At 58.6% G+C, this 24,411-nt stretch overlaps 2 protein-coding genes across 5 annotated transcripts in view; one reads left to right on the top strand and one right to left on the bottom strand.

Moving 5' to 3' along the window:
* Positions 1-12,918, top strand: part of SOX13 (SRY-box transcription factor 13) — a 32,340-nt gene extending 19,422 nt beyond the window's left edge. For 2 of the 4 annotated variants that reach the window (XM_034069920.1, XM_034069921.1), the window contains exons 2-14: positions 6,235-6,436; positions 6,990-7,095; positions 7,260-7,346; positions 7,915-8,087; positions 8,544-8,612; positions 8,727-8,841; positions 8,919-9,004; positions 9,086-9,245; positions 9,410-9,519; positions 9,622-9,718; positions 9,795-9,938; positions 10,751-10,967; positions 11,044-12,918. In XM_034069920.1, the coding sequence (XP_033925811.1) occupies positions 6,236-6,436; positions 6,990-7,095; positions 7,260-7,346; positions 7,915-8,087; positions 8,544-8,612; positions 8,727-8,841; positions 8,919-9,004; positions 9,086-9,245; positions 9,410-9,519; positions 9,622-9,718; positions 9,795-9,938; positions 10,751-10,967; positions 11,044-11,305 (1,827 nt within the window). In that variant the 5' untranslated portion in view covers position 6,235 and the 3' untranslated portion in view covers positions 11,306-12,918. The remainder of the gene's footprint in view (positions 1-6,234; positions 6,437-6,989; positions 7,096-7,259; positions 7,347-7,914; positions 8,088-8,543; positions 8,613-8,726; positions 8,842-8,918; positions 9,005-9,085; positions 9,246-9,409; positions 9,520-9,621; positions 9,719-9,794; positions 9,939-10,750; positions 10,968-11,043) is intronic. The other 2 variants (XM_034069923.1, XM_034069922.1) reach the window with 2 other exon arrangements.
* Positions 12,919-13,377: 459 nt separating this feature from the next.
* Positions 13,378-20,955, bottom strand: ETNK2 (ethanolamine kinase 2). Its single transcript, XM_031043829.2, has 8 exons — positions 20,686-20,955; positions 17,378-17,637; positions 16,972-17,109; positions 15,726-15,868; positions 15,543-15,626; positions 15,243-15,403; positions 14,542-14,615; positions 13,378-14,393 (listed from the first exon to the last, which is right to left on the bottom strand). Exons 1-8 carry the CDS (start codon positions 20,953-20,955, stop codon positions 14,321-14,323), a joined length of 1,203 nt encoding a protein of 400 aa, XP_030899689.2. The 3' UTR covers positions 13,378-14,320.
* Positions 20,956-24,411: the final 3,456 nt, after the last annotated feature.

Raw genomic sequence — 24,411 nt, 5'->3', positions numbered from 1 at the left:
GGGAAACGCTGAGTGAGGGAAATCACATCAGAAACGACACCGATTTCGGCCCCGATAAGCCCCGAGGCTGCTTCTGGTGAGGGGAGGCAGAGGAGGTGCTAACGGCTTCCATTGCCAGGGTGAGTTGGCCCCGTCCTTTGCCTCCTGAATCCCCCTTCATTCCCTTCGGCTTTGCGGATCTTTCCCAGCTCCTTCCCCAGCGCTGATGGTTTGGTGGGGATGGGATAAACTGGGGAGCGCGGAGAGGGAATGAGCTGCGGTGATGGGAAGGGGGTTGGGAGCAGCACTGGGTGCCAGGGAGCTCCCCCAAACACCCAGCACTCCACTTGGGGGTGCTGGCAACAGTGGGGTCTCATCCAGCCACCCCGGTGTGAAGGGACTCACAAGGCGGGCAGGATTTGCTGCCTTGTTTTGCATCCATAGGAAACCTGGTTTAAGAGTTATTTCTGATATGCGAAAAAAGGAGAGAAAGTGTAAATTTGGGCTCTTCAGGGTAAATACCTGTTTTTAGAGTAAATATCTGTTCTTTGGGGTAAATCCCTGTTCTTCAGAGTTCTTCCTGCCTGTGCTATCAATCGTTAGTTTGATGTGATGCTTCTATGATTCCCTACACAGGGAAAGGTAGGAAGGGTGAAGGAGAGGGATGCAATAAGAAGGTGGGGGGGGTCTCTGGTAATGTTAAGGTCTGGGGTTTGGGCTTTTCCCTGTTTAGACCCGCAGGGAAGGGGAGTTTCTTCTCTTACCCCTTTGCCCCATCCATCCCTGCCCAGCACCCCCTTGTCCCACCAGCACCCCTGCTTTTAACCCTTGACAAGCAGCCCTCCTGCCTGCGAGGGTAAAACACCCTCATTGAGTGGAGGGAGGATTCCCAATGCTCCCTGCAGACTGTGTGGTCCCAAGGCCAGGAAACGGGGATGAGCAGCGCCGTCCCTGCCACCACGTGAGATCATTCCTGCACCTTCTTCCTCTGTGCTTTGCATGGGTTTGAGTAATTCCAGCCCGATGGAGTTTCCTCCACTTCCCTGATGAGCTCATTCCCTGTCCAATAAATCCCACAACCAGGAAGTTCCACCTGAGATTCAGTTTAATGAAACCATCCCTCGCAAGGGAAAATGTGTTTGGGTTGTGGCTCTGAGGACCTGAGCCAGTTTACACCCGGGGAGGGAAGGATCCGGCTGCCTCTTGGTGTTGGATCTCGTTCTTTGGCTGGTTGTTGTCCATGGGCACCCCTGGGTTTTGGGTTGCTGGGGGGCAATAGGGACAGGAGCAGCTGAGTAATCCCTTATGGTAGGACAGGAAGGTGTTTAGCAGCACTGAGTGTCCCTCTGCTACTTCATGAGAAGCCAGCACAAGGTACCGAGAAACCAGAGTTAGCAGCAAGGTGGAAACTGTGAGTAAGAGGGTGAGAGGTGGCTCAGTTAAACCATCCAATGGCCCCAAGTACCCACAGGCAATGTCTTGTGCTTGTCTCATCGGTGTCATGGGGGGCTTCCCACCTGCAGCATCCTGGTCTCCATCACCTCAGGTCCGGCCGGTCCCTCTGACCCATGGCACTGAGGGGTGAGGTGCAAGTAGGATTGCTCCAGGAGACATGGAAAAGCAGGAGATGAGGCTCTGGGGGCAGAGCTGCCCTCGAAGGACTCCATCTGCTTGGTGCCATCAGTGCCCTGGGACAACCAACATGGAGCTGGGACCTCCCATGTGATGGGGACAAGCACCCAAAGAGCATCTTCTTCCCCTTGCCACAGCCTTTGAATTCATCTCTTTCTCCCTATCTTACAAGTGCTCACTTAAGTGAATTTAGTGATAAATAGGGGTTATTTTCTCTCCCCTCTCAAGTTTTGAAGAGCAGGATTGATGCCATTTCCCCCCGAAGCCTCTGCTGGCATGCATCAGACAGATACACATGCATCAGACAGATAACGCATTTTGTTAGCATGGAGGCCTTTGAGGAAGGCAGGTTGGATTTTGGGGGATAGAATTAGTAAATGCTGTGCTAGCTGGATGTAATTCCTTCAGGATTAAAGCTTCCAAGCGCTGTGTGGTAACAGGAGACCTGTGTTGCTGCTTTTCAGCTGTGTAGATGGAGAATTGATGCTCCCCTTCCTTCAAAGGGCAGCCCTGCGGCAACAGGAGCTCGTCCAAGGGTGAAGGAGGAGACATCACTTGTGGGGTTGAGGAGGGGACAGAGGGGACCTGGGTGCTCTGGGTAGCACAGGTCAGGGGTGAGCCCTGCTCCTTCCTGCACTGTGGGTTTCCATGATGCTGATGCTCTCACTGTAGCATCACCGCTTTACTCTGACCCCATAGGGATGTTTCTGGATGTTATCCTTCAGGGGGGAGAAGTTGCCTTCAGGGAGCTGCTGGTGGATGGAGATCCCACAAAGACCGGTCTGTTTTGTGGGAAATCCCAGCTCCCACTGGCACCAGAGCTCTTCCCATGGGATCCCAGGTCCTGCCAGGATGGAGAAGGGGCAGTTGGGGTCTCTTTGGGGTGGCTGCTGCTGGGTAGGATGTGCCTGGCGGCTCACAGGGGCACTATGGCCGGTCCTAGCACTCAGGTTCCAGCCTCTTGCTCTATTCTCCTACCCCCCAGGCCATTCCTGTCCCCAAACCCCCCCTTGCCACCCAAGATCTCCCTTCTTGGTGCTGCTGCTGCAGCTTTTCCGGCACCTCGAGCTCTCAGCAGCGACGGAGGTTGCGGCTTTCACCACTGCAGGTGAGATGCTGAGAACAGCCCGAGGATGCAGAGAGCATCACACAGCTCTTCCGCTGCTGCACAGCCCATGGGGGACACGTGTCCCTCGGGTGCTGCTGCCCATGGGGGACACGTGTGGCTGCGGCTCTCACATAGGGCAGCATTGCTGGGGCTGATTGAGTTCAGCATCCAGATCCATTCTGGGTTTCAAACCTGCTTTTTCAGCAGCACTAAACCTTGCCCTTTCTGACCTGATGGATCCCCATCCATCCCTGCGGGTGGCAGAGCCTGCATCCCTGCTCTCACCTTCCCAAGGAACAGCTCACGCTGGTGGGATGCTCTGCATCCCTAGGGAAGGAATGGCAGCCCCATGAACTTCCCACTCTCCTCAGCCGTCCCTGTCCATCCCTGCCCGGGCACGCTGGAGGAAACCATCCATTCTTTTATGTGCGAAGGCGGAAACGCTTGGAACCGGCTTGGAAAGGACATTCCAAGTCTGGCAGGAAAGCAGCCGCTTGTCTGGCAGGAGATGGGCTATTGTCTGTCCCGGTGGCCGGCCGGGATTCCTCGGGCCCTGCTTGGTCTGTGTGTGCCTTGTTTTCCCTCTGCCCTCCCTGCCTCGGGGGTGCTGGGGGCTGTGGGTGCTGCCCATGGATGGGGTGTGCTCGGTGATGGTGTTGCACTGCCCTGGCTCGTTGGCATCGCTCTGGATGTGGTTGTTCCCCTTTGGGTTTGTGCCCTGTGTGTCTCTGGGATCATTACCTAGGCCATGGGGGTGGGATGCAGGCATGGGATGGGTGGATTTGTTTTGGGATAAGTGGGGACCACGCTGGGATGCTGAAGGGAAGAGTCTGCTGTAATGCAGACTGAATATCTTATCTATCTATGTATCTGTCACCTATCTATCATCTATCTATCTATCTATCTATCTATCTATGAACTGATAAGATTTCTGCTGGGACTGAGGAGAAAGAGGAAGGAAAAGAGCCCTGAGAACCTCTTCTCTGCCCTGGTCAACCTGATGGGCAGGTTGGGGCTCCCCCAGCCACCCCCCCCTTAGTGCCCTTCTGTGGGAGCCCTTTGCTATTCCCTAGGGTGGGATCAGCCCAAGGGGGAGTGCTGGGCTATGGGGCAGGGTATGGGACCAATCCTGCATGATGGGGCTGATGAAGGTGGCTGTGCCGATGCCCTCACACTCCTCCTCACATGGCAGTACAGGAGGCTCAGTGTATTTGTGGCTCTCTGGCTGATACCTTTGCAAAGAGCTTGGGTTTCAGAAACCTCTGTTCCTGCTTCATCCCTGCAGACACAGACAAGTGCCCTCTATAAAGCCAGCACTGCCCAATCCATTGGGAAGAGGCTCTGGGTCCTGGAGGGGCCTCAGCATCACCCTGGTGCTGGGCAGGATGAGGGTTTGCTAGCACCTTACCCCCATTCCCCGTGGCTTCAAGCCGTTGTGCAGCAGCACAGAGGGGCAGATAGGATCTGCTGGTGGCAGGAAGGGTGGCACAGCTACCCGGAGAATGGCAGGACGTGCCGGTTGTGGGTACGCATGGAGAAGGGAAAGCTGCCACCATCCCGAGAGATCCCGGCCCTTGGACTTGCTGGGATGGGGTTTGGAGGCGCAGGGAGCCCACAGGGCATCAGCGCTTTAGGGTTTCGGTGCTTGTGAGCTTGAGTCCCTGTTGGGCTCCCTAAAAGGTCCTCACCAAGGACTCATGGCTCCCAGGGGTCCGGTTTGGTCCTTGGTCCATCCCAACACCATTCCCTTCCTCCCTCTCTGCCCTGCGTTAAATGGGGAATGTTAAAGGCATAGATTTGTTCCCATCCCAGTGCCAAGGCAATTGTTCCGTCCCTATTGTCTGCCACAGGCGGCCCCTGAGCTCAGCACCTGAGCCCCAGCACCAGCCCTGTAACAAGATAACGGAGCCGGTTTCTCCTTTTTCTTCCCTTTTTTGTTTGGCAGAGCCTGTGATAAAGCCACAATGAGGCCCCTTTCAAAGAGCCTATTAAAGTACCGGCCCCATTTTAAGAGTAAACTTCCAGTGGCACCGGGAGGGTCAGGACAATAGGAATGTGACCTGCTGGAGGAGTGGGATGCTGCTTTTGTGCCTGGCAAACTGAAAGCACCGGAGGCATCACTCTGCTGCAGCACAGAACGGGCACATGGGTAGCATCCCATTGCAGGGCAGATGCAGGATGCGTCGAGGAGGGGGTTTTTGTGCCCTTAAAACCCCAAAAGGAGTGGAAGGAGGAAACATTTATGCATCCTCGGGTCCTGATGTAGGAAAGCACCCAGGGCACAGCGCTGCATGCACAGCGCATCCCTGCCTCAGTTTCCCCACCTGTAGCACAGACCATGGGCAGTGGGGCAGGGCAAACCCCCCCTTTGGGAGCCAACAGAGCCATGGGCACAGCTTCCTCCTTGGCTGAGGCAGGTGATGGGCTTGTGGCCACGGATCAGCCACCCCAGCACGGCCTGGCCGAGGTGATGCAGGGCAGGAAGGGCCGGTGCAGGATACGGGGCGATGCCGATGATGGGAGGAAGCTGCGGGGCTGGGGAGCGCGGGTTTGTTCAGCACAGGGCAAGGGAACCGAGATTAAACAAGGCCCCGCTAAGATCAGAAAGGCTGGCGCGCACAGTGCCCTATTGTGGAGCTGTCACACTTCCCTTTACTTTATTGCTTTTGTCCAACACCCCATTGTTCCACTTCCTTTTGTCCCCTATTCACAGCCCTGGCTTTTCATTACCCAGCCGGCCTTGTTGTTTTCGTTTCTTTTGTCTGAAGTTCCTGAGAGGAAGGTTTTATTTTCAGCAGTTTGATTAATTCGCAGCTTGAGCTGGGCTTTGTTTGTTGTGTAATTGCTGCCCCCTTGGCTCGGCCCCTCCACCCCACAGCACTCATTTGGGGGGGGGGGCAATGACCCCGCAAGGTGTAGGATGGAGCAGAGCGCAGGGGTCCTGGTTATGGGGAGGATGCTCGCCCCATCCCACCTCAGCATCCCCTGTGGTCCCACAAGCTGGATGCTGGTAGTGGTGAGGGTCAACCCCTGCCCTAATGGCCTCCTGTTCCCGTTATTCCTCCCTGCTTGAGGGATGTTCTTAGGGGAGCCAGGCTGAGAGAGCTGGGCTGGGGCAGCCTGGACAAGAGAAGGCTCCTGAAGGGGAGACCTGAGAGCAGCTCCAGTGCCTAAAGGGGCCTTGAAGATGTAAGGAAGAAACCTATGGTGAAGGTGATGAGGCCCTGGCACAGGTTGCCCAGAGAAGCTGCAGCAGGACCAGGATTTGCCTTAAATCCCATCTCCAGGTCACTTCCATTAGGACTTTGTTGCTCCATTCCCTTCCCAGCCCAATGTATGAGGGGCCCTATCTGAACCCCTGAAATCCCTGCAAATCCAAGCTAGAAAAGGCCGGAATAAGAGCTCATGGCAAACCCCAAGTGTGTCGCCATTGTCAAACCCTCAGCCCAGGACACCTGCTATGGGGCCAGGCTGGATATAGGGGTGTCTGTGCTGACAGCCGCTGTGTCCTGCAGGATGTCCATGAGGAGCCCTGTTTCTCCACCGCTGGAGCTCGATGGCGCAGGCACCATGGTGAACTGCACCATCAAGACGGAGGAGAAGAAGGAAGGAGGCTACGAGACCCCCCCGGGGGCTGCCCCCAGCACCGAGCCCCATCCCTGTGACCCCCCGGGGCCCCCACCAAAGGACAGCAGCGACCCCCAGGCCCTGCTGCAGGTGGGTCTGTGACACACACACAGACTGCAATGGGCTCCCAATGGGCATCGTGGTCCCCATGGGCTCCTGGCACGGGGGGGTTGGTTTATTCCTCATCCTATGGCTCCCCCCATGGCTGTGGTTGATGCTCCCAGGGCAGCCCTGTCACCTCCACACCTGCTCCATCCATTCAGCTTCCCTTTTGCATTGCTTTTGGGTGTTCTCTCCCCCTCAGCACCAGCCTCAGCCCTCCCTGTGCTGCAGTGTGGGGATCAGAGCTGGGCAGCCTAAAACAGTAGGAACCTCCAGGATACAGTCAGAATCCCAGCCTGGTTTGGGTTGGAAGGGACCTTAAAGCTCCTCCAGCTCCAACCCCTGCCATGTTCAGGGACACCTTCCACTGGAGCAGCTGCTCCAAGCCCTATCCAGGTCTTTGCTGCATGAAGAGCAGAGATGCTCTCAAGCCAGGCTGGGGGTAACGTGCCTGGTCCAGCAGTCACTGGGCAGGTCTTGGAGCATCCCATCACCCAGCTCGTCCTGGGGACATCCCCATCAATAACCCTGTGTGTGGCAGGAGTCCCCATCGCCCACTGGTGATGCACTGGAGCCCAGGAGCTCTGCCTTCGAGCCGGCCGTCGGCAGCCAGGACAAGCTGGACTTCAACAGGAACCTGAAGGAGGGTAAGAAAGGTTCCTTTGGGACCGTCCCTTTGTGCCCCTCAGTGTTTCCCAAAAGTGGGGAAAAATGCCCATTGTGGGATGGGAAGAACCATCCCGTACCGTGGTGCAGAGCCTCACTTGTCCTCTCCCTGCTCCTCTGATCCCATTCCCTGCGGTGTGGACAGTGATGCCAACCATTGAGAAGCTATTGTCCAGTGACTGGAAGGAGCGGCTGCTGGGCCGGAGCACTGCTGAGTCCAAGGAAGTGAAAGGTGAGGTCAACATTAAGTTGATGTTTTTGGGGATGAGCATCTCTGGTGAACACCTCTTTATGCCTCCACAAGCATCAGCAATTCCCTGGCAATGCATCACCCACCAGCACCCAATGGTGGTGATGATCATAGAACCACAGCCTGCTTTGGGTTGAAGGGACCTTACAGCTCCTCCAGCTCCAACCCCTGACCCCTTCCACTGGAGCAGCTGCTCCAAGCCCCTGTGTCCAACCTGGCCTTGAGCACTGCCAGGGATGGGGCAGCCACAGCTTCTCTGGGCACCCTGTGCCAGCGCCTCAGCACCCTCCCAGGGAACAGCTTCTGCCTAAGAGCTCAGCTCAGTCTCCCCTCTCTTGGGCAGGTTCAAGCCATTCCCCTTGGCCTGTCCCTACATCCCTTGTCCCAAGCCCCTCTCCAGGTTCCCTGCAGCCCCTTTAGGCACTGGAGCTGCTCTCAGGTCTCCCCTTCAGGAGCCTTCTCTTGTCCAGGCTGGTGCAGATGATGATCGAGCAGCATCACCCTGTGCTGCTCACCCTCGCCAAGCCCCTGTCCTCTTGGTTTCCCATAGGAACCCAGGAGAGCCTGGCAGAGAAGGAGCTGCAGTTGCTTGTTATGATCAACCAGCTCTCTACGCTGCGGGACCAGCTGCTGACAGCCCACTCTGAGCAGAAGAACATGGCCACGATGCTCTTCGAGAAGCAGCAGCAGCAGATGGAGCTGGCGCGGCAGCAGCAGGAGCAGGTGGGTGCCTATGGGCAGCCTGGGAACCATCCATCCCATTGGGATCCCTTTGGGATCTGCTGGCTGTGGGTGCAAGGACCAGGACAGGATCCCCTGGCAGTGGTGGTGGGTTTGGGGTCGGGGGCAGCATCACTTCTCTGCCCAGAAACCCTCATCCCCAAAATTCCCCATCTCACTCCATGGTGCTGGGGGCACCAGCGACAAAGCAGATGGGAACTGCTCTCTTTAACATAATAAAACCACACTGGGTTCTTCCTGCTCTCTGCTCCTTGAACACCTTTTCCCCCTCTCTAGTGGCCCATACGGTGCTAAGGGCAGGTGATGGGATACCCCTGGGCGGGGGTGACACTGTCCCTCCCTGCCTGTTTCCCTGTGCCCATTGAAGGGGCTCAGGGGCAGCTCCCCATAGCCCTCATGGGGGTGCTGGGCTGAGCCCCACTGCCTCCCCTCTGCCAGATCGCCAAGCAGCAGCAGCAGCTCATCCAGCAGCAGCACAAGATCAACCTCCTGCAGCAACAGATCCAGGTAGAGGTGGGGGACACCTCTGTGTGTCCCCATTGCCATTGCAAGGCTGACTGCAGCCTCCTGGGACCACCATGGCCCCCACCACGGTGCTCTCTCTGTCCCCTCTCCCTCCAGCAGGTCAACATGCCCTATGTCATGATCCCTGCCTTCACCCCCAGCCACCAGCCTCTCCCAGTCACTCCCGACTCCCAGTTGGCGCTCCCGATCCAGCCCATCCCCTGCAAACCAGGTCAGTGGGGTCCCCATTGCTGCCCCAGCCCCTCGGGGTGTCCCTGTCCCCACAACCCCCTCTTGCTCTGTCCCCAGCAGTGGATTACCCGGTGCAGTTACTGCACAGTCCCCCTCCTCCTGCACTGAAGAGACCCGCCGGCTCGGGCCACCTCCAGATGCAGGTACAGCCCCAAATCCCTCCATCACTGGGGCTGGGATGCTGCAAGGGGCTGCGCATCACCCCCTTGCCCCCTGTGCCACAGGAGACCTCGCAGCCGCTGAACCTGACAGCTAAACCCAAAGGATCTGACCTCCCCAGTGCCTCCAGCTCGCCCAGTTTGAAGATGAGCGGCTGCCAGTCCCTCACACCGAGCCATGGGGCCACCAGGGACCTGCAGAGCAGCCCATCCAACCTGCCTCTGGGTGGGTCCTCCACTGCCTTCCCTGATGGATGATCCCATGCCACTTCCCAGGGACAGGGGACCTTGGGATCCCTTCTCCCTGGGGTGGCTGGGAGCCCTCATGGTGGTTGCTGGGGTGGGCTGGGGTGTTGGATGCTGGTGTTGATGGTGCCAGTGTCCCACCAGGGTTCCTGGGTGAAGGCGATGCCATCACCAAAGCCATCCAGGACGCCCGGCAGCTGCTGCATGGGCACAGCGGAGCCATGGATGGAGCATTGAGCAACCCCTACCGCAAGGTGATGGTCACCAATTCCCCTTCCCAACCTCACCATCCACAGAGCAGACCCAGGTCTCCATCCGTGGGCTTGGAGCTGGCTCCTGACTCTGCTCTCCTGCAGGACCACGTTGGGATGGATTCCTCCCCGGTGAAGGAGCGGATGGAGGAGCCCCCTGCCCACCGGCTGGACGAGGCTCTGCTGAGCTGTGAGATGGATGGTGAGGATGGTGGAGAGCACCACGGTGTGAGCTGGTGCTTGCTCCATCCTCTGGCATCCTCTGGTTTCCCTCGCAGGCTCCCGGCACTTCCCGGAATCCAGGAACAACAACCACATCAAGAGGCCCATGAATGCCTTCATGGTGTGGGCAAAGGACGAGAGGAGGAAGATCTTGCAGGCCTTCCCAGACATGCACAACTCCAGCATCAGCAAGATCCTGGGTGAGTGCTGCGGATGGCAGTGCGGGGCTGTCATCCTCATCCCCATGGTGGGCACAATGGGTGGTGAGCTGTGAGCTGCGTCTTGTCCATGCCTTTAAGCAGGGGGGATACCTGCAGATGGATGAGTGCATGGACAAGGAGATGGTGGAGGACACCCAGGCACCATGGGCAAGGGGTTTGCCTGCTGTCGTGCCTCAGTTTACCTGGGCCTCCCTGCTTGTGGGGCAGGAGCTCCTTGGGGAAGCTGGGCCATGCTAATGGGTGAAGAACACCAGGCAAGGGGCACACAGGGACTCACAGGAGGATTTAGGTGATGGGGGGATGTCTCTGGAGGTCCCCAGCCCAAAGCCCTGCTCTGAGCCCAGACAACTCCATAATCCCATCAGGATGCTCAGGGATGTGTCCTGTTGAGCATCACCAGGAATGCTGAGGATCTCCAAGCACATCCTGCTTGTCTTCCTCTCCCCAAAACTGGACCCTGGACCAGGGGATGAATCCCCCCTCTCCACCAGCCCCTCTCCCACCCTGGCTGTGCTTTGTGCTGGCCAGGGTGCTGGTGACAGTGACAACAAAGGTCAGGCAGTGCGAGCCACACTGCACAGCCTCTTGTAGCTACAGCACCTCCTCACCATAGCTTGGAGGGGATGGAAAGCCATGGGTTGAGAGGCCAGGGCCTGGAGCAGTCCATGTGCCATTTGGACAAGGGATGGTGTGAGCATGGAGTAGCTCCTGCACTGGCTGTGCTGGCTGGGAGCTGGTGTCACCGCAGCAGGCAGGCTGTCAGTGATGCTCTGCTGCTCCCATCCATGCAGGATCCCGTTGGAAATCCATGACGAACCAGGAGAAGCAGCCCTACTACGAGGAGCAAGCCCGGCTGAGCCGGCAGCACCTGGAGAAGTATCCCGACTACAAGTACAAGCCCCGACCCAAACGAACCTGCATCGTGGAGGGGAAGCGGCTGCGGGTGGGCGAGTACAAGGCACTGATGAGGAACCGGAGGCAGGATGCTCGGCAGGGCTACGTGCTCGGGTAACGCATCCCATCCGAACGGGAGCAGGGTGAGGAGCATCCCCCCGGATACTGATTACATTCCCGTATCCCACAGGCCCCAGGGCAGCCAGATGCCCCCCAGCTCCTCGGATGTGCTGTACCCGCGGCCGGTGGGCATGCAGCTGATGGAGCACTACCTGCCCCGCAGCATGGAGCCCAGCATGCCCGTCATCGTCAACACCCGCAGCCTCAAGGAAGGGGATGCAGGGGAGGACGGGCACTCGGTGCCTGATGCTGACATGTTCCGCTACAGCGAGGAGGAGGACTCGGAGGCTGAGGACAAGAGTGATGGAGAGCTGGTGGTGCTGACGGACTGAGCAGGGCCAGGGGGGATGCAGGAGGGCCGCTTGCCACCAAAGAGGAGGTCACAGCATCCCCCTGATGTGATGGGGCTCGTCTGAAGGGCTGTGCTGGGAGCAGAGGAAAGCAGGAGTCCCTGCTGCCTGCCTGCAGATAGGTCCTACAGAGGTGGGCACCCAGCATTTTGGGTAGGTGCTGCCCTGGGGGGGGTGATGAGCAGTGATGTGCTGCATGGCCAGGATGTGCCCACCATGGGCAAGCTGGTGAGGGCTGGCTCATCAGCAGGGGCATGGGCAGCTGAGGCCACATGGGATGCGGGTACCACTGCTGCTGAGCTGTCACCCTGGGAGGGACCTGAAGGTATCCAAGTATGGAGAAACCTCCAGAGCATCACCCAGGGGTCTGCTGCAGAGACCCTTTACCTGCAGTAGCTGCCAGCCCTGGGACACGGGATGGGGACACGGGATGGGGACACGGGACAGGGACACGCTCACCCAGCCCCGCTCTGCCCTCCCTGCTGTGTTTCCCACTTGGTCTTTAGAGCCTGCCAGCAAATTCCCATGGAGCCATTTTTAGCTCCCTCCTGGCCCGAGCACCAGCCAAGGGCTCCAAGGAGCCCTTTATGCTCCTGACAGCTCTGGCCCACTTCGCACATCAAGCGGGTGCCTGTTCCCTGGCTGCGGTGTGGGTTCGTGTCCCATCCATCCCTGGGCACCTCCTGCCCCCCAGCTCCGGGATCTCAGGCTCTGCCTGTGCTCTGCAGTGCAAAAACCTCCGAAAGGGAGAGAAAGAGAACAGCCATAGAAAGATAACTCCAGAAACCCCATCTTGCTGCAGGCAGAGCCCAGCCTGGAGGCGTTCGGGTGCAGCTCGGCATGCGTGCATGCAGTGTTCAGTGTTCCATGCAGTGTCAGTGTTCCATGCAGTGTCAGTGTTCCATGCAGTGTCCGGTGTTCCATGCAGTGTCCGGTGCTCCATGCAGTGTCCGGTTGTGCACAGAGCCCTTGCACCGCCCTGTGGCAACAGCAAGGAACAGACACCGCAGCTCCGGCTGCAGCCCCGCACTGCATGGATCCCTTGTTGGGATGCAGGAGCTGCAGCAGGGGGATGGATGGAGCCCTGCATGGGGGCTTTGCAGCAGACCCACATCCTCAGCCGCACAGTGGGGGTCCAGAGCAGCAGCTCTGCAGCATCCAGGCCCCAGCGCTGCTCCCCTGCATCCCATGGGCTGCCATCGGGATATGGCTCATCCAAGGGAGCATCCTGCCTCCTCAGCCAGCCAGGAAACACCTTGCTCCTCTCCTGCTCTTCGTCAGTGCTTTATTTATTCCCCATCCCTGTGCTGCTCTGGGGCTGGGGTCCCTGGGGTTAGGGTACCAGTTCCAAGAGTGGGATGCGCTCTGCTGCAGAGGGGCTGGAAGCAGATGTGCCCACTGAAGATGCAGTTTTTCCTCTCTCTGGTTCTCTTTGGGTATTTTTTGTTCTTCTGTTGATTTTTTCCTTTTTTTTAAGATTGTAAATATAGATAGAGCTTTATTTTGTTAATAAGACCACGAGTAACTTAACCTGTATATTTCACATACTTGTTTACAACTGTCTCCCCCACCCCTTGCCACAATAAAGATGACTTTTGGAGCAGAGAGCTGGGTCTGGGCTTTTGGGGAAAGCCAAGGGCTGGATGGGAGCTCGCAGCCCAGACAGATGGGGGGTGCTTGTTTCCCCCCTTCCCTGCCCCTCTTCTAGCACAGCCTTCTCCTACAGGGCTCCCTGCCTGCCTTGCACTTGTGCTGCTGCTCAGCTCTTTATCCTGCCCTGTCCATCCGTCCATCCATGATGTGCCCCAGCCTGCTCCTTCTTCCCCCCTCTTTCATGGCAGCAAGGTTGGGGTTCAGCCTCTTCCCCCCCCTGTGCTCACTCCAGCTGTAGGGATCCAGGTGCACCCCCAGGGATGCTCCCCCTGCTCCTGCACCCATCCCCATGGATCGGCCAAGCCCCATTTCCAGCTACCAGCAGCTTTTATTTTGCACCAAGACAAAACAGATGCAACAAGAGTCCTGGTTCTTGCTGGGGCAGGGGCCTGCATGGAGGGGACAGGCTCCTTGTGCCCATACCCTTGCTGAGCAGAGAGGTCCAATTCCACTCCCCCAGCTGATGCACAACCACTGTCATGAGCTGGACAGTGCTCAGCAGGCCAGGATCACCCATGGTGGTACTGAGAGGGGATGAAGTGCCCAGCTCATGGGATGGGTCAGCTCTGTTCAACCTCCTACCCCTCACATGGGCACCATAGGGATGATGCACATGTGAGGGGCAGGATGGCGAAAGCAGAGCTGGGATGCTACAAGGGAAGCCATGAAGCTGATGGCAGTCTGGGAGCAAAAGCAGAGCACAACAGAGGGTGCAGGCACCCACCGGCAGAACCACACTGGTTGGTCCCAAGCCCATGTAGCTCATGGCTGGGGCTATGATAAAAGGTCCTAAGCTCAGAGACAGCCCCATGGCCAGGATCAATTTGACCCAGCCGAGGGACTGCTCTGGGACTGGGAGCCCAAGTGGCATCGAGCAGGCAGGGCAATGGGGACAAGGGGAGCAGCAAAGGCAAAGCGGGTGCATGGGGCAGCAAAAGCAACTGGGCAGCTCTGGGGACTCCTGAGCAGATGGGGGGACTCATTTCCCCCCTCGGGGTCAGCACAGAGGGAGCAAACCGGGTGCCAGGCGGAGCAGCAGCGGTGCCAGCAAGGCACAGACCTGCCGGGCACCAGGCTCAACGTTAAGGCGATGGTAAAGGCTTCCTCACATAGACAGGGGCCTCTCCGAGGCCATGGCCCTCTCTTAGCATCTCATGGTCCAGTCTTGGCAATGTCCAGGGTCTCCTTTCATCGGTGGCTGGGGCAGAGCTCTCCTCTCTTCCCCCTTCCCACCATCCGGACCTGCCCTCGCGCCCCGGCCGGGCTGGGAATGGGGCGAGGGGGATGCGAGGGCTGTGGGTGCAGCAAGGACAGAATAGCTCAGGGTCTCAGAGGCTGGAGATGCTATTTAGAGACCTGCAGGGCTGTGACCACCGGCTTCATCTTGAAGTACTGTTTAAACCTTAGCTTTGCATATCTGCCGAGAGGAGAGAGGGATGCCCATGAAGCCCCTGGCTGCAGAGGGTCCTTCCAGCATAGAGGAACCATTGGGATCCTCTTGCTCCTGTAGTTTAACATTGAACTGCTCTGTGAGACAATGTCCCCCCCATCCCTGACAGACTCACCTTAAGAAGTTAAAGTCTATGGTAGAGTACTTATCCTGGATCAGGCCCCAGCATGCCCAGAGGAAATGGGATGCCTGCAACAAACAAAACAAGGATCAGGAATGGGCACAGTGCATCCTTGCCTGCAGGATGAGCTGCTCATGCTTTTCCTGAACAGGTCCCAGAAGCCCCATGGCTGTGATGACAGGACACAGGGTGGCAGCCAGCTGGGCATGGCCCATGTGTTTGGTTTGATACCCTCTGGAGGCTGGTCCCAGCCAGAGAAAGGGATGCAGGAGGAAGGATGCTGAAGAGCGGCACAGTGTGCTCAGGGTACCAGCCTCTGCATCTGCAGCTCAGCCAGGAAACCAGCCAGTTTTACATCCCAGGTTTCCAGAAGACAGGCAAATTCCATGAGGAGACAAAGCCAAAGAGGGCTTCCTCATGCTTGGCTCTGCCTGGCCTCCCTGAATGGATGCCCAAGGCCACAGCTATCAGAAGCACACACTCCCTCACCATGTATCAGTGGGATGGCAGGTACCCAGTGCTATCTTTGACCCAGCCCATGGTCCCGGTGCCTCTGAGGTGCATCCAGGCTCTTTGTGCCCCCAAACCCCCAAGCTGGCTCCTGTACCCCCATCCTCACCAGCCCAGCTGCAGAGGAACCCATCCCATGGGCAGCCCTCAAGTGATGCCGGCTCCTTCCCATCTCCACCACTCACCAAAGCAAACTTGTTCACTTGCACGTAGAGAGCCTCCAGCTCCTCCTCAGACACCCCCTGGTCCCCCTGGGTGAGCTGCTTGTAGGCCTGCAGGTAGGAGCGCAGCCACTGGAGCTGGGTGTCCTTGCTGGGGTAGAGGCTGTAATCCACCTCCTTCACACCTGCAAGGGGAGCAGCAGCACTGATGCCCCAGGGGCACAAAGGGAGCCTTTCCCCAGGGCAAAGCAATGGGATCACTGGGCTCTCCCCATGCACTGCCTATGGGGCACCTTCAGTGCCATGGAGATGAGCCCAACCCACCTGCAAACTCATTGAAGTGGTTTCCAATGTCGAAAGCCTGGTAGTTGTAGCCGGTGTATTCATAGTCTATGAAGCGAACGTGCCCTGTGGAGGCAAAGGCAGAGGATGTGAGAGGGGCTGAGGATGGAGCTGCCGGCCCTGGGGAGGTGGGTGAAGGACAGACCCCTCCACACGGCCACAAACCTCGTGTCCCATCATAGATGATGTTCTTGCAGAGGAGGTCATTGTGGCAAAGCACAATGGGGGATCCCAGCTGGGAGAGGGTTCCCTTCATCCAGGCCAGCTCCTGTTCCAGTACCTCCAGGCTGGGCACATCCTGCTGGAGGCTGGGGAAAGGGATGGGGTGGAATCACTTCTGCTCATGGGAGCCTCCCTGCTTCCCTTCTCAGTGACACAAAGCAGGGCAAATGAGGCCATGTGTGGTTGGGGAAGGCAGGTTTGGCTGCGTGGGACCCAGGGAGATGCCACAGGGCAGCTCCCTTCCCTTCTCCCCCCCTAACATCCGCATCCAGCCCCAAGCTCCCAAAGCACCCAAGTAACCCGCAGGCAATGGGAATGTGCTGTGCTCTGCCAGGGCACGTACTCTCTCCCAAGTTCCAGTTCCAGGAAGAGCTGGTTAATGATCACCTCATTGACTTGGGTAAAGTCTGCAGCAGATACCTGCTGTGTCCTGCTCAGGGGACAGGTTAATTATTCGCTTGCCATTGGGTTCATTCACCTCCACAACCTCCTGGGGCTGCCCGACCCCTTTCCACACACCCCGACACTCACCTGGTGTGAACCCAAGGCACCCAGCAATGGGATGAACTGGTCTGAAGTGGGAGCTGGTTGGTCTAATCTATACTGGCTGCTTCAATCTATACTGGTTTTCTAGCACCTCATCCATCAGCTCAGCCTTGCTGCTTAGATCCCCACTGTAAGAAGGGCTTGAGCTTGAACTTCCTTTAGGAAGGGCTTAAAACCCTTCCTAGAATAGAACCCTTCCTAGAGGATGATTACTAGAGCAGGGCTCTAGCTCAGGCCAGATCCTGCCTGGGTGCTGTTTATACACAGATGAGAGCTATCTCTGCTCTAACACAGCACAGGTCACCCCCAAACTGGCAGGAGACACCTCCATCCCACCACCTCTTGCGGCTTGGCCAAGAGTTAGCTCATGGAGTAATCCTGATCCAGATCTGCCTGCATGGCTGGATCCATGACCCTTCCAAGGCCAGGTTGGACACAGGGGCTTGGAGCAGCTGCTCCAGTGGAAGGGGTCCCTGCCCGTGGCAGGGGTTGGAGCTGGAGGAGCTTTAAGGTCCCTTCAACCCAAACCATTACCTGGGACCTGGGGTTCTTCCCCCCAGTCCTGTGCTTGGAAGACTTAGGGATGGGTGGGCAGCGGATGCCCAAGCCAGAGCCTGGCTCTTTGGGATCCCTCTGCCTTTACCTGGGGTTGGATACCTTTGGGCTGAGATCCGTCTTCACGAGGGTGAGGTATTTGTGCAGCTTCTGCCAGAGGATGGGCTTGGGGAGGCTCCCGTTGGCATGGATGGCATGTACCCGGGCCATCTCCTGCGCCACCAGCCTGCAGGGAACATGGATGTAGGGGTGAGAGGTGGCCCTGCATCAGAGAACCATGGATGGGTTGGAAGGAGCTTTAAAGCTCATCCAGTTCCAGCATGGAGTTAAACCCAGCTGTGCTGTGGCTCCTTTAGCACCCAGCGCACCCAGGTGATGTCTGGAACAAAGGCAGCAAGGGGGAGAGCTGGAAGCACAGAACAAGCCCCTCCATGCGGAGCAGCACCAGTTCCCCTGTCCCATGGCTCATCCCAGGACATGGGGTCCCTGCCCACCTGAAGATGTGGGGTTCCCGCACGTGGTCGGGTCCCAGTGCGATTCCCGGCAGGAACTGGTAGCAGAGCCCATTCTGGAAGGCGCAGTAGAGGTCAGGGGCACAGCCATGGGCACGCAGCACCTGGAAGTTCCTCAGCTCCGTGTCCCTGTCCACAAACAGCTCCGTCTTCCTGCCATAGACACGGACCAGCACCGCATCCGCCATCCCTTCATCCGTGTAGCAGGCCACGAGCTTGTTGGTGATGCCATCGGTGAAGAGCTGCAGGGCACAAGGGTGGCAGAGGCCATGCCTGTACATCCCTGCCATGTCAGCAAGGTGTGGGGGGAACCTCCCCACAAGCAGACCCCATGGGGAAAGGCAGAAACAGGGAATGGGTCAAAGGAAGCACGAAGCAACTGCACCAAGCAGGTGCTTCAGGAGGAAATCCTGCTGTTTTCCACCTGGGAGCTCAGGAATAGCTCGGGCCAGATGTGCATCCAGCACACTTGGCACCCGCACAGCGCCGGGAATCACTCCCAAACCATCCGCGTCAATCCTTTGGCACCAAACGAAAGGGACTAAAACCACAACGGCAAACACCAGGGAGCAAACACATCCTCATCTCCTCCTCCCGACCCTCCCCGCGGCGCCGGGGCGCTGATAGGCAGGGATGTCTCTGCTGGGGACGTCTCCTGTCATCGCTCTGATGGCTCCTCACAGATGGAAAGGGAGTTTTGTTCTCCCTCAGCCCGGCCTGGCCTCCTGCCCGTGCACATGCAGGGGCTGCTGCCACCCCTGCTGCCTGCGCCAGCTCCTGGCCCCATCCTGCTGCTTTCAGCTGCCTGCAGTGCACTGAGGGGCTCAGGCTCTGTTACCCCACAGGAAACCCCTGCCCCATCACCCCCATGCAGGATGCTCAGCCCCACACGGTCCCCACGTGGTGCTGAGGCTGAGCTGCACCCCATGACAGTGCTTTCCTGATCCCATCTGGGAGCGGGTGTGCTGTGGAGCAGGAGGGGGGCGAGGGCACATGCTCCAGCAGCAGCATTGCTTGGGAGTGGGATGGATAATTTTAGACATCCCACTCAGTAGCTCGCGCTCCTTCCTCTATAGGGTGCCTATATATAGGGTGTGCTCAAAACGCAAAGCCCTGGAATGAGAACACCCATAAGGGGACAGTGCTGAAGCCCCTGGGCTGCTGTGGGATCCCTTGAACCTTCCCAAGCACTCAAGCTGCTTTTCCCAGGGCAGATAATCTGTTCCCATCACGGTGCCACACTTGGCTCTGTCCTCTCCTTATCCCTTCTCCAGAGGCCAGAAATCCAGCAGGCAGGAGATGTCAGAGCCCATCCATGCACCCCGAGGCTGGTGTCCATCAGGCTGCAGGTGAATGGCTCCACGTCAAGATACTTTGCCTGCAGAGCCCTTGTGCTGCTTTGTTTTGCTGCTCAGCCCCTTCCCGCAGGTTTAATGGGATTACTGAGCCTTATCCCCCCCTGAATTCCAGGCCACTCACTCTGGAGACTCACACGTGGTTTGTCAGCACCCTGCACACAGCACGCAGGGGCTCGCCTGGTTTATTCCAAGGAATGAACACGCCTCTTGGGAGCTGCCCGGTGCTATTCCTTATGCATCCAAAGCACAGTCAGCTGTGAGCAGGGCTGCTGCCACCAGCCCAAATCCTGGCCCTCTACAGCTGTGGAGCGGCAGGAAAGGGGAACAGGAGTGCAGGGGACCTTGTCATGCCCAAACCATTGCAGTCACACTGGAATCCTCACAGGGGGGTGGCTCCAGGTCACTGCTGCTGGATGAGGGATGGAGGAGTGTGTGCTTCCCAGGGAGCATGCCTGGCTGACTCATGGATTTGCCTGTGCTTTATCCCTATGGAGGTGTTTCTGCCTAGGACACAGCTTAAAGGATGACGAGCAGGAGGCCTGGGAAGTGGGCACAAGCTGGAGCACTGGGGGCTGAGGAGCTGCACTGCATCTAACCCATCTCCCATCCCCTGCCCCAAGTACCAGGAGGGTTTTCCATGTCTCTGGCACAGCCCCTGCCAACAGCTGAGCACCGGCACCAGGCGAGGAGGTGGTGTGAGCTGGGCACAGCTCCAGGGTGAGGAGGAGAGGGAAGGGGATGCTAATAGGAACCAGCTGAGGAGCAGTGCACGGCTCCAGTCCCATCCCGAACAGCTCTTAAAGAGCAGCAAAGGGAAACCAAACCGGAGGGATCCCCCCAGCTCCTAAGGGATTTTTTGCCCTTTCTCTTTAATTAAAAGCACCCTCATGCATACACAAGCTGCTCTCGAACACTGACCCCCTCTGATGCCCGGAGACAGCCTGGATGCCAGAGCTGGGTCCTTCCCAAGCAACCATTGCCACTGAGGTCTGTGCTCGGTGCTGCACAGAGCCCGATTTCCTGCCCCTACAACTCTGCTCTGAGGAGCTCCAATTCCCAGCTTCCTGCCCATTGCCATCTGCCCTTTCATATGTGTTTTCCTGCAGCCTCTTGTATTTAATTACACATGGCTATTAATGGGCTTTTAATGACACTCCAGGCACACTGGAGGACACGGACACGCACGTGTGTGTGTTTATGTGCACCCACCTCCACATTCCCATTGCCAGAGCGTGGGGAGAGCACAGGCACCCCCAGCCTTGTGCTCCCACCCCTGGGCAGAGATGAGGAGGGGGAAAGGGATTCCTATGTCAGGCAGCTGCAAGCCCCTCTCCCAACCCCTGCCAGCTCCGAGCAGCCAAACCCTGTCCCATGCAAGGAGCCTGGCGCTGAATCCCAGCTCCAAATCCCAGCTCCTATCCGGATGCATGCTGAAGCCCACATAACCTGGCAAAGGTGTAAGCCAACAAGTAACCCAAGCACAACCTGCTCCCTCCTGCGAGCAGTACTGGCTGCAGGTTGGGGTGCAGCACCTGCAGGTGAATGTGGAGGCACCAGCGATGCAGCCCCCCAGCCTTCACCCACTTATATCCCCCTATGGGGACACACTTGCATTCAGTGACTGCTGAGGGGGTCCCCAAAACCTGCCGGCGGGGGGATGTGGGTCGGTAGCATCGCACCTCTGCACATCCAAGAGTGGAGGGGAGAACTGGGGATGGGGGACAGGACTTTGTACCCCCCAGGCACCTCCCCACGCTGGGTCCTACACCCACCCTCATGTGCACCTCGTACCCCCCCAGCTGCCCCCTAGAGCACCCCGCAGGGAGCCCCACAACCGCCTTTGGGTGGACCCTGTCCCCCAGTGGATGCTCCCCGGGATGGGGAGGCTGGAGCTGGGGTCCCCGCTCTGTGTCCCCCCCCGGAGGGGTTTACCTTGGTCTTCACCCTGTCCGGCTCCCAGCCGGGTCTGAGCTCCCGGACCAGCCGCAGAGCTCCGGGCACGACGTCGCCTTCATCCACCGCGATGCGGAGGTGGGGCAGGGCCGGAGCCCCCCCGGGGCCGCCCCGCTCCGGTCCCAGGCAGTCGGGGCAGGGACCGGGCGGCCCGGCCATGCCCAGCTCCCCGCTCCCGGAGCCCATGTGCCGGGGGCTGCGGCGGGGCCGGCGGCCGCGGGGAGGAGCCGGCCGCCGTTGGGAAGCCATGAGTCACCGGCCCGCCCCCCGCGGCAGCGCCCGCCCGCATGGTGAGGTCAGCGGGACCCGCACCGGGAGCCCCGCACCGGGAGCCGCATCCTGGAACCCGCACCGGGATCCTGCTCCTTGGAAACCGCACCGGGATCAACATCCTGGAACCCGCACCGGGATCCGCATCCTGGGATCCGCACCGGGATCTGCATCCTGGAACCTGCACCGGGATCCTGCTCCCTGGAAACCGCACCGGGATCAGCATCCTGGGATCCGCATCCTGGAACCCGCACCGGGATCCTGCTCCCTGGAAACCGCACCGGGATCCTGCTCCCTGGAACCCGCACCGGGAGCCGCATCCTGGAACCCGCACCGGGATCTGCATCCTGGAACCCGCACCGGGACCCGCATCCTGGAACCCGCACCGGGAGCCGCATCCTGGAACCCGCACCGGGATCTGCATCCTGGAACCCGCACCGGGACCCGCATCCTGGAACCCGCACCGGGATCCTGCTCCCTGGAATCCGCACCGGGAGTCGCATCCTGGAACCCGCACTCCAAGATCCGCACCCGGACACGTACGCAGGGACCCGCACCGGGATCTACACCGGAACCCACCCCCAGGACCCCCGCTTGGATACTTCCCCCACACACACTTCATCCCCGGAGCCATCCCGGGGGGCTCCGCATAGCCCCACATCCCTTTGTGGTCTGGGTTAAAGGGATGGAGATGCTGCACCAGGGATGCGCTGGGAGCATCCTGCGCTCCCGGTGAGCTGCGTAGCCCCGGACCAACCACTCCAGCGGCGCTGAACCCTCCGGGGGAGTTAGAAATGGGCTTGGGGGGAAGATCTTTAATTACGGATGGAGCACGGTCCCCCCCCGCTGACCCCACTCCCACCAGGGTTTATTATCAGAGGAAATAACAACCACACGTAGCTGGAACAGTGAATTCCTCCCTCCCCAAATGTCACAGCTGAAACCAGCTAAACGGATCCTGGAGCCGTGGGGAAAATCATTTAAGGGAGGGGGGACTAAAACGAACCCGGCCAGTTCCCCGTGGGTTTGAATCCAGGGCGAGCGCTGTCAGCTTGGATCGGATGGGCATTAATTGCTCCCGCCGCTTTGCTGGGCTGAGCCTGGCCTAATTGCTCGCCCATAATCAAGAGCCGTGTTAATGCCAGGGGCGGTTGCGGCTTTGGGTTTGCAGCCGCAAGGAAATTGCCCTGGCAGGCGACGAGAGGTGTTAATGGGCTGGCTTAAGGGGCCCCGGAGCAGCACCGCCAGCAGCCCAGGCTGATGTCCCTCCCACTGCTTGAAAACAAGGAACAGGAACAGACCTGGAACCAAACGCCCCCCCCTCATTTTAGGCCAGCCTGACCATTTTCTGCTATAGGCAGAAGCCATCATGGGGCCTTAAGTCACTTGTTTCAGGTTCACATCCATCTGGGTCTTCTCCAGACCAGAGCCTTTGTGGTGCAGGATAGGACACAGGAGGCTAGTTAATCCCAAGTGGAGTTCCCCTGGATGCTGGTAGGGGCATCCCAAGTATCCCTGTGAGAGGCAGCTGGTGTCATCCTGCGCTTGGGGCAGTGCAGGGAATTCATCAGCACTCAGCTCTGGTTGCAGAAAACGAGGATGAAATGATCCTGCATCATCAGTGGCTTGCTCCAGGCTCTGCTCCAGGAAGTGCTGTGCTCTGCTGCACCAGCACGTTCCCCAGCACACGGCTTGGATGGGGACCAGCACCTGAGCTGGGCAAACTGGAGATGACCACACCTCGAACCTTGTGCTCCATTCAGGGCCCCTCATTACAAGAGAGACATTGAAAGGGCAAGGGAGCTGGTGCAGGGCCTGGAGCACAAGAGATGGGGAACGGCTGAGGGAGCTGTGGGGTTCAGGCTGGAGAAGGCTCGGGGGGGGCTTATTGCTCCCTGCAAGTGCCTGCAGGAGGATGGAGCCAGGAGGGGCTGGGCTCAGCTCCCAAGGAACAAGGGATGGGACAAGAGGAAACGGCCTCAAGCTGCACCAGGGCAGGTTTAGATGGAGCTGAGGAACAATTCCTGCCCCACAGGGTGCTCAGGCATTGGAACAGGCTGCCCAGGGCAGGGCTGCAGGCACCGGCCCTGAAAGGGTTCACACCCCGTGGAGACGAGGCCTCAGTGCCATGGGTTAGGGGTGGCCTTGGCACTGCTGGGGAAGGGTTGGACTGGATGAGCTGAGGCCTTTTCCAACCTCATGGATTCAGTTCTATGAGTGCTGCAGAGGACTTGGCAGAGGGGAGCCGGGATGGAGCTGGAGGCACCACAGCTCTCCCGCGGAACTGGAAATGTCAGCCCCCAGCTGGGAGCACTACTCTGCCCTTCCAGCTGGCACGGGGCTGGCAGCACCAGTGTGCTCCCACTGAGCATCACTGCACCCGGCCAGGACACAGACAAGCCTCTGGTTGTGAGCTGGAGCCAACGGGGAGGAAAACAGATCCAGGCACTGGGATTGACTCAGTCACCCCCGTCAGACCCACAGGAACCTTCCCCTCCATGGTCCTGACCTCCTCTGGGGAAGCCGAGCAGAGCCTGGGTATCCCATCTGCAGAAAGAACGTGTTCACTGTTTGAAAAGACCCTAATTTCATAGGATCCCAGCCTGGTTTGGGTTGAAGGGACCTTAAAGCTCATCCAGTTCCAACCCCTGCCATGGGGACCCCTGCCACTGGAGCAGCTGCTCCAAGCCCCTGTGTCCAACCTGGCCTTGAGCACTGCCAGGGATGGGGCAGCCACAGCTTCTCTGGGCACCCTGTGCCAGCACCTCAGCACCCTCCCAGGGAACAGCTTCTGCCTAAGAGCTCAGGGGACATAAATACAGTGGTGGATCCTAGCAGGGGAACACTTATCCTGTTCTCTTACTGCATGAACTGGATGATCTTGAGGTCCTTCCCAACCCTAACTATTCCATGATTCTATGATTCTATGTGTCTGACCTCCCCTCTGCAAGTGTAAGCATCCACTCACTGTCCTCTTGCTCTAAGATTGTTTAATACTAAAGTCATGGCGAGGGGTCAGGTTAACACCAGCTAAAACCCTCATTAAACAGCCAGGTCACCTTTCTCTCATGTAAAGAATGACATGAACAGTAACCAATCATCCCTCCTCAGCCTGCAGCCTGCAAGCATCTCCATGCCAGCAGCAGCTCCCTGTGTGCCACTTGTACAATGCACATCAGCCTGAGAGTCCCTGGAGGTGCAGCTCTGGCCACAGCATTTGATTCCCAGACACTTGAGGATGTGTTTAAGGCTCCGTTCTTCCCATCAGCAGAGACTCTTGGGAAGCAGAGCAGGGATTTAGGAGCAGGAGAAGGGAAGGTTGTGCTGTTGCTTCAATGAAGAGAGGAAACCTGGTTTGCACTTCAGATTCTTTCTTCCCAGTGGTGATGCTCTTGCCTCCACACTGGTCCTGGTCCCTCTCCCCATCCCTGGCCA

Source organism: Melopsittacus undulatus, chromosome 16 (genome assembly GCF_012275295.1).
Source record: "Melopsittacus undulatus isolate bMelUnd1 chromosome 16, bMelUnd1.mat.Z, whole genome shotgun sequence".
Classification (NCBI taxonomy): Eukaryota; Metazoa; Chordata; class Aves; order Psittaciformes; family Psittaculidae; genus Melopsittacus; species Melopsittacus undulatus.
The sequence above is the reverse complement of the archived record's forward strand: the minus strand, read 5'-3'. Positions and strand labels throughout refer to the sequence as shown.

Bases quoted from the DNA above. Each gene is read 5' to 3' on its own strand.
- ETNK2 (XM_031043829.2), bottom strand. From the start codon at position 20,955: ATGGCTTCCCAACGGCGGCCGGCTCCTCCCCGCGGCCGCCGGCCCCGC. The intron at 17,638-20,685 runs GTAAACCCCTCC...TGTGCCCTGCAG, and splicing joins CGGACAGGGTGAAGACCAAG to CTCTTCACCGATGGCATCAC. The intron at 15,869-16,971 runs GTAAAGGCAGAG...CCCTTTCCCCAG, and splicing joins CCAAAGGTATCCAACCCCAG to CCTCCAGCAGGATGTGCCCA.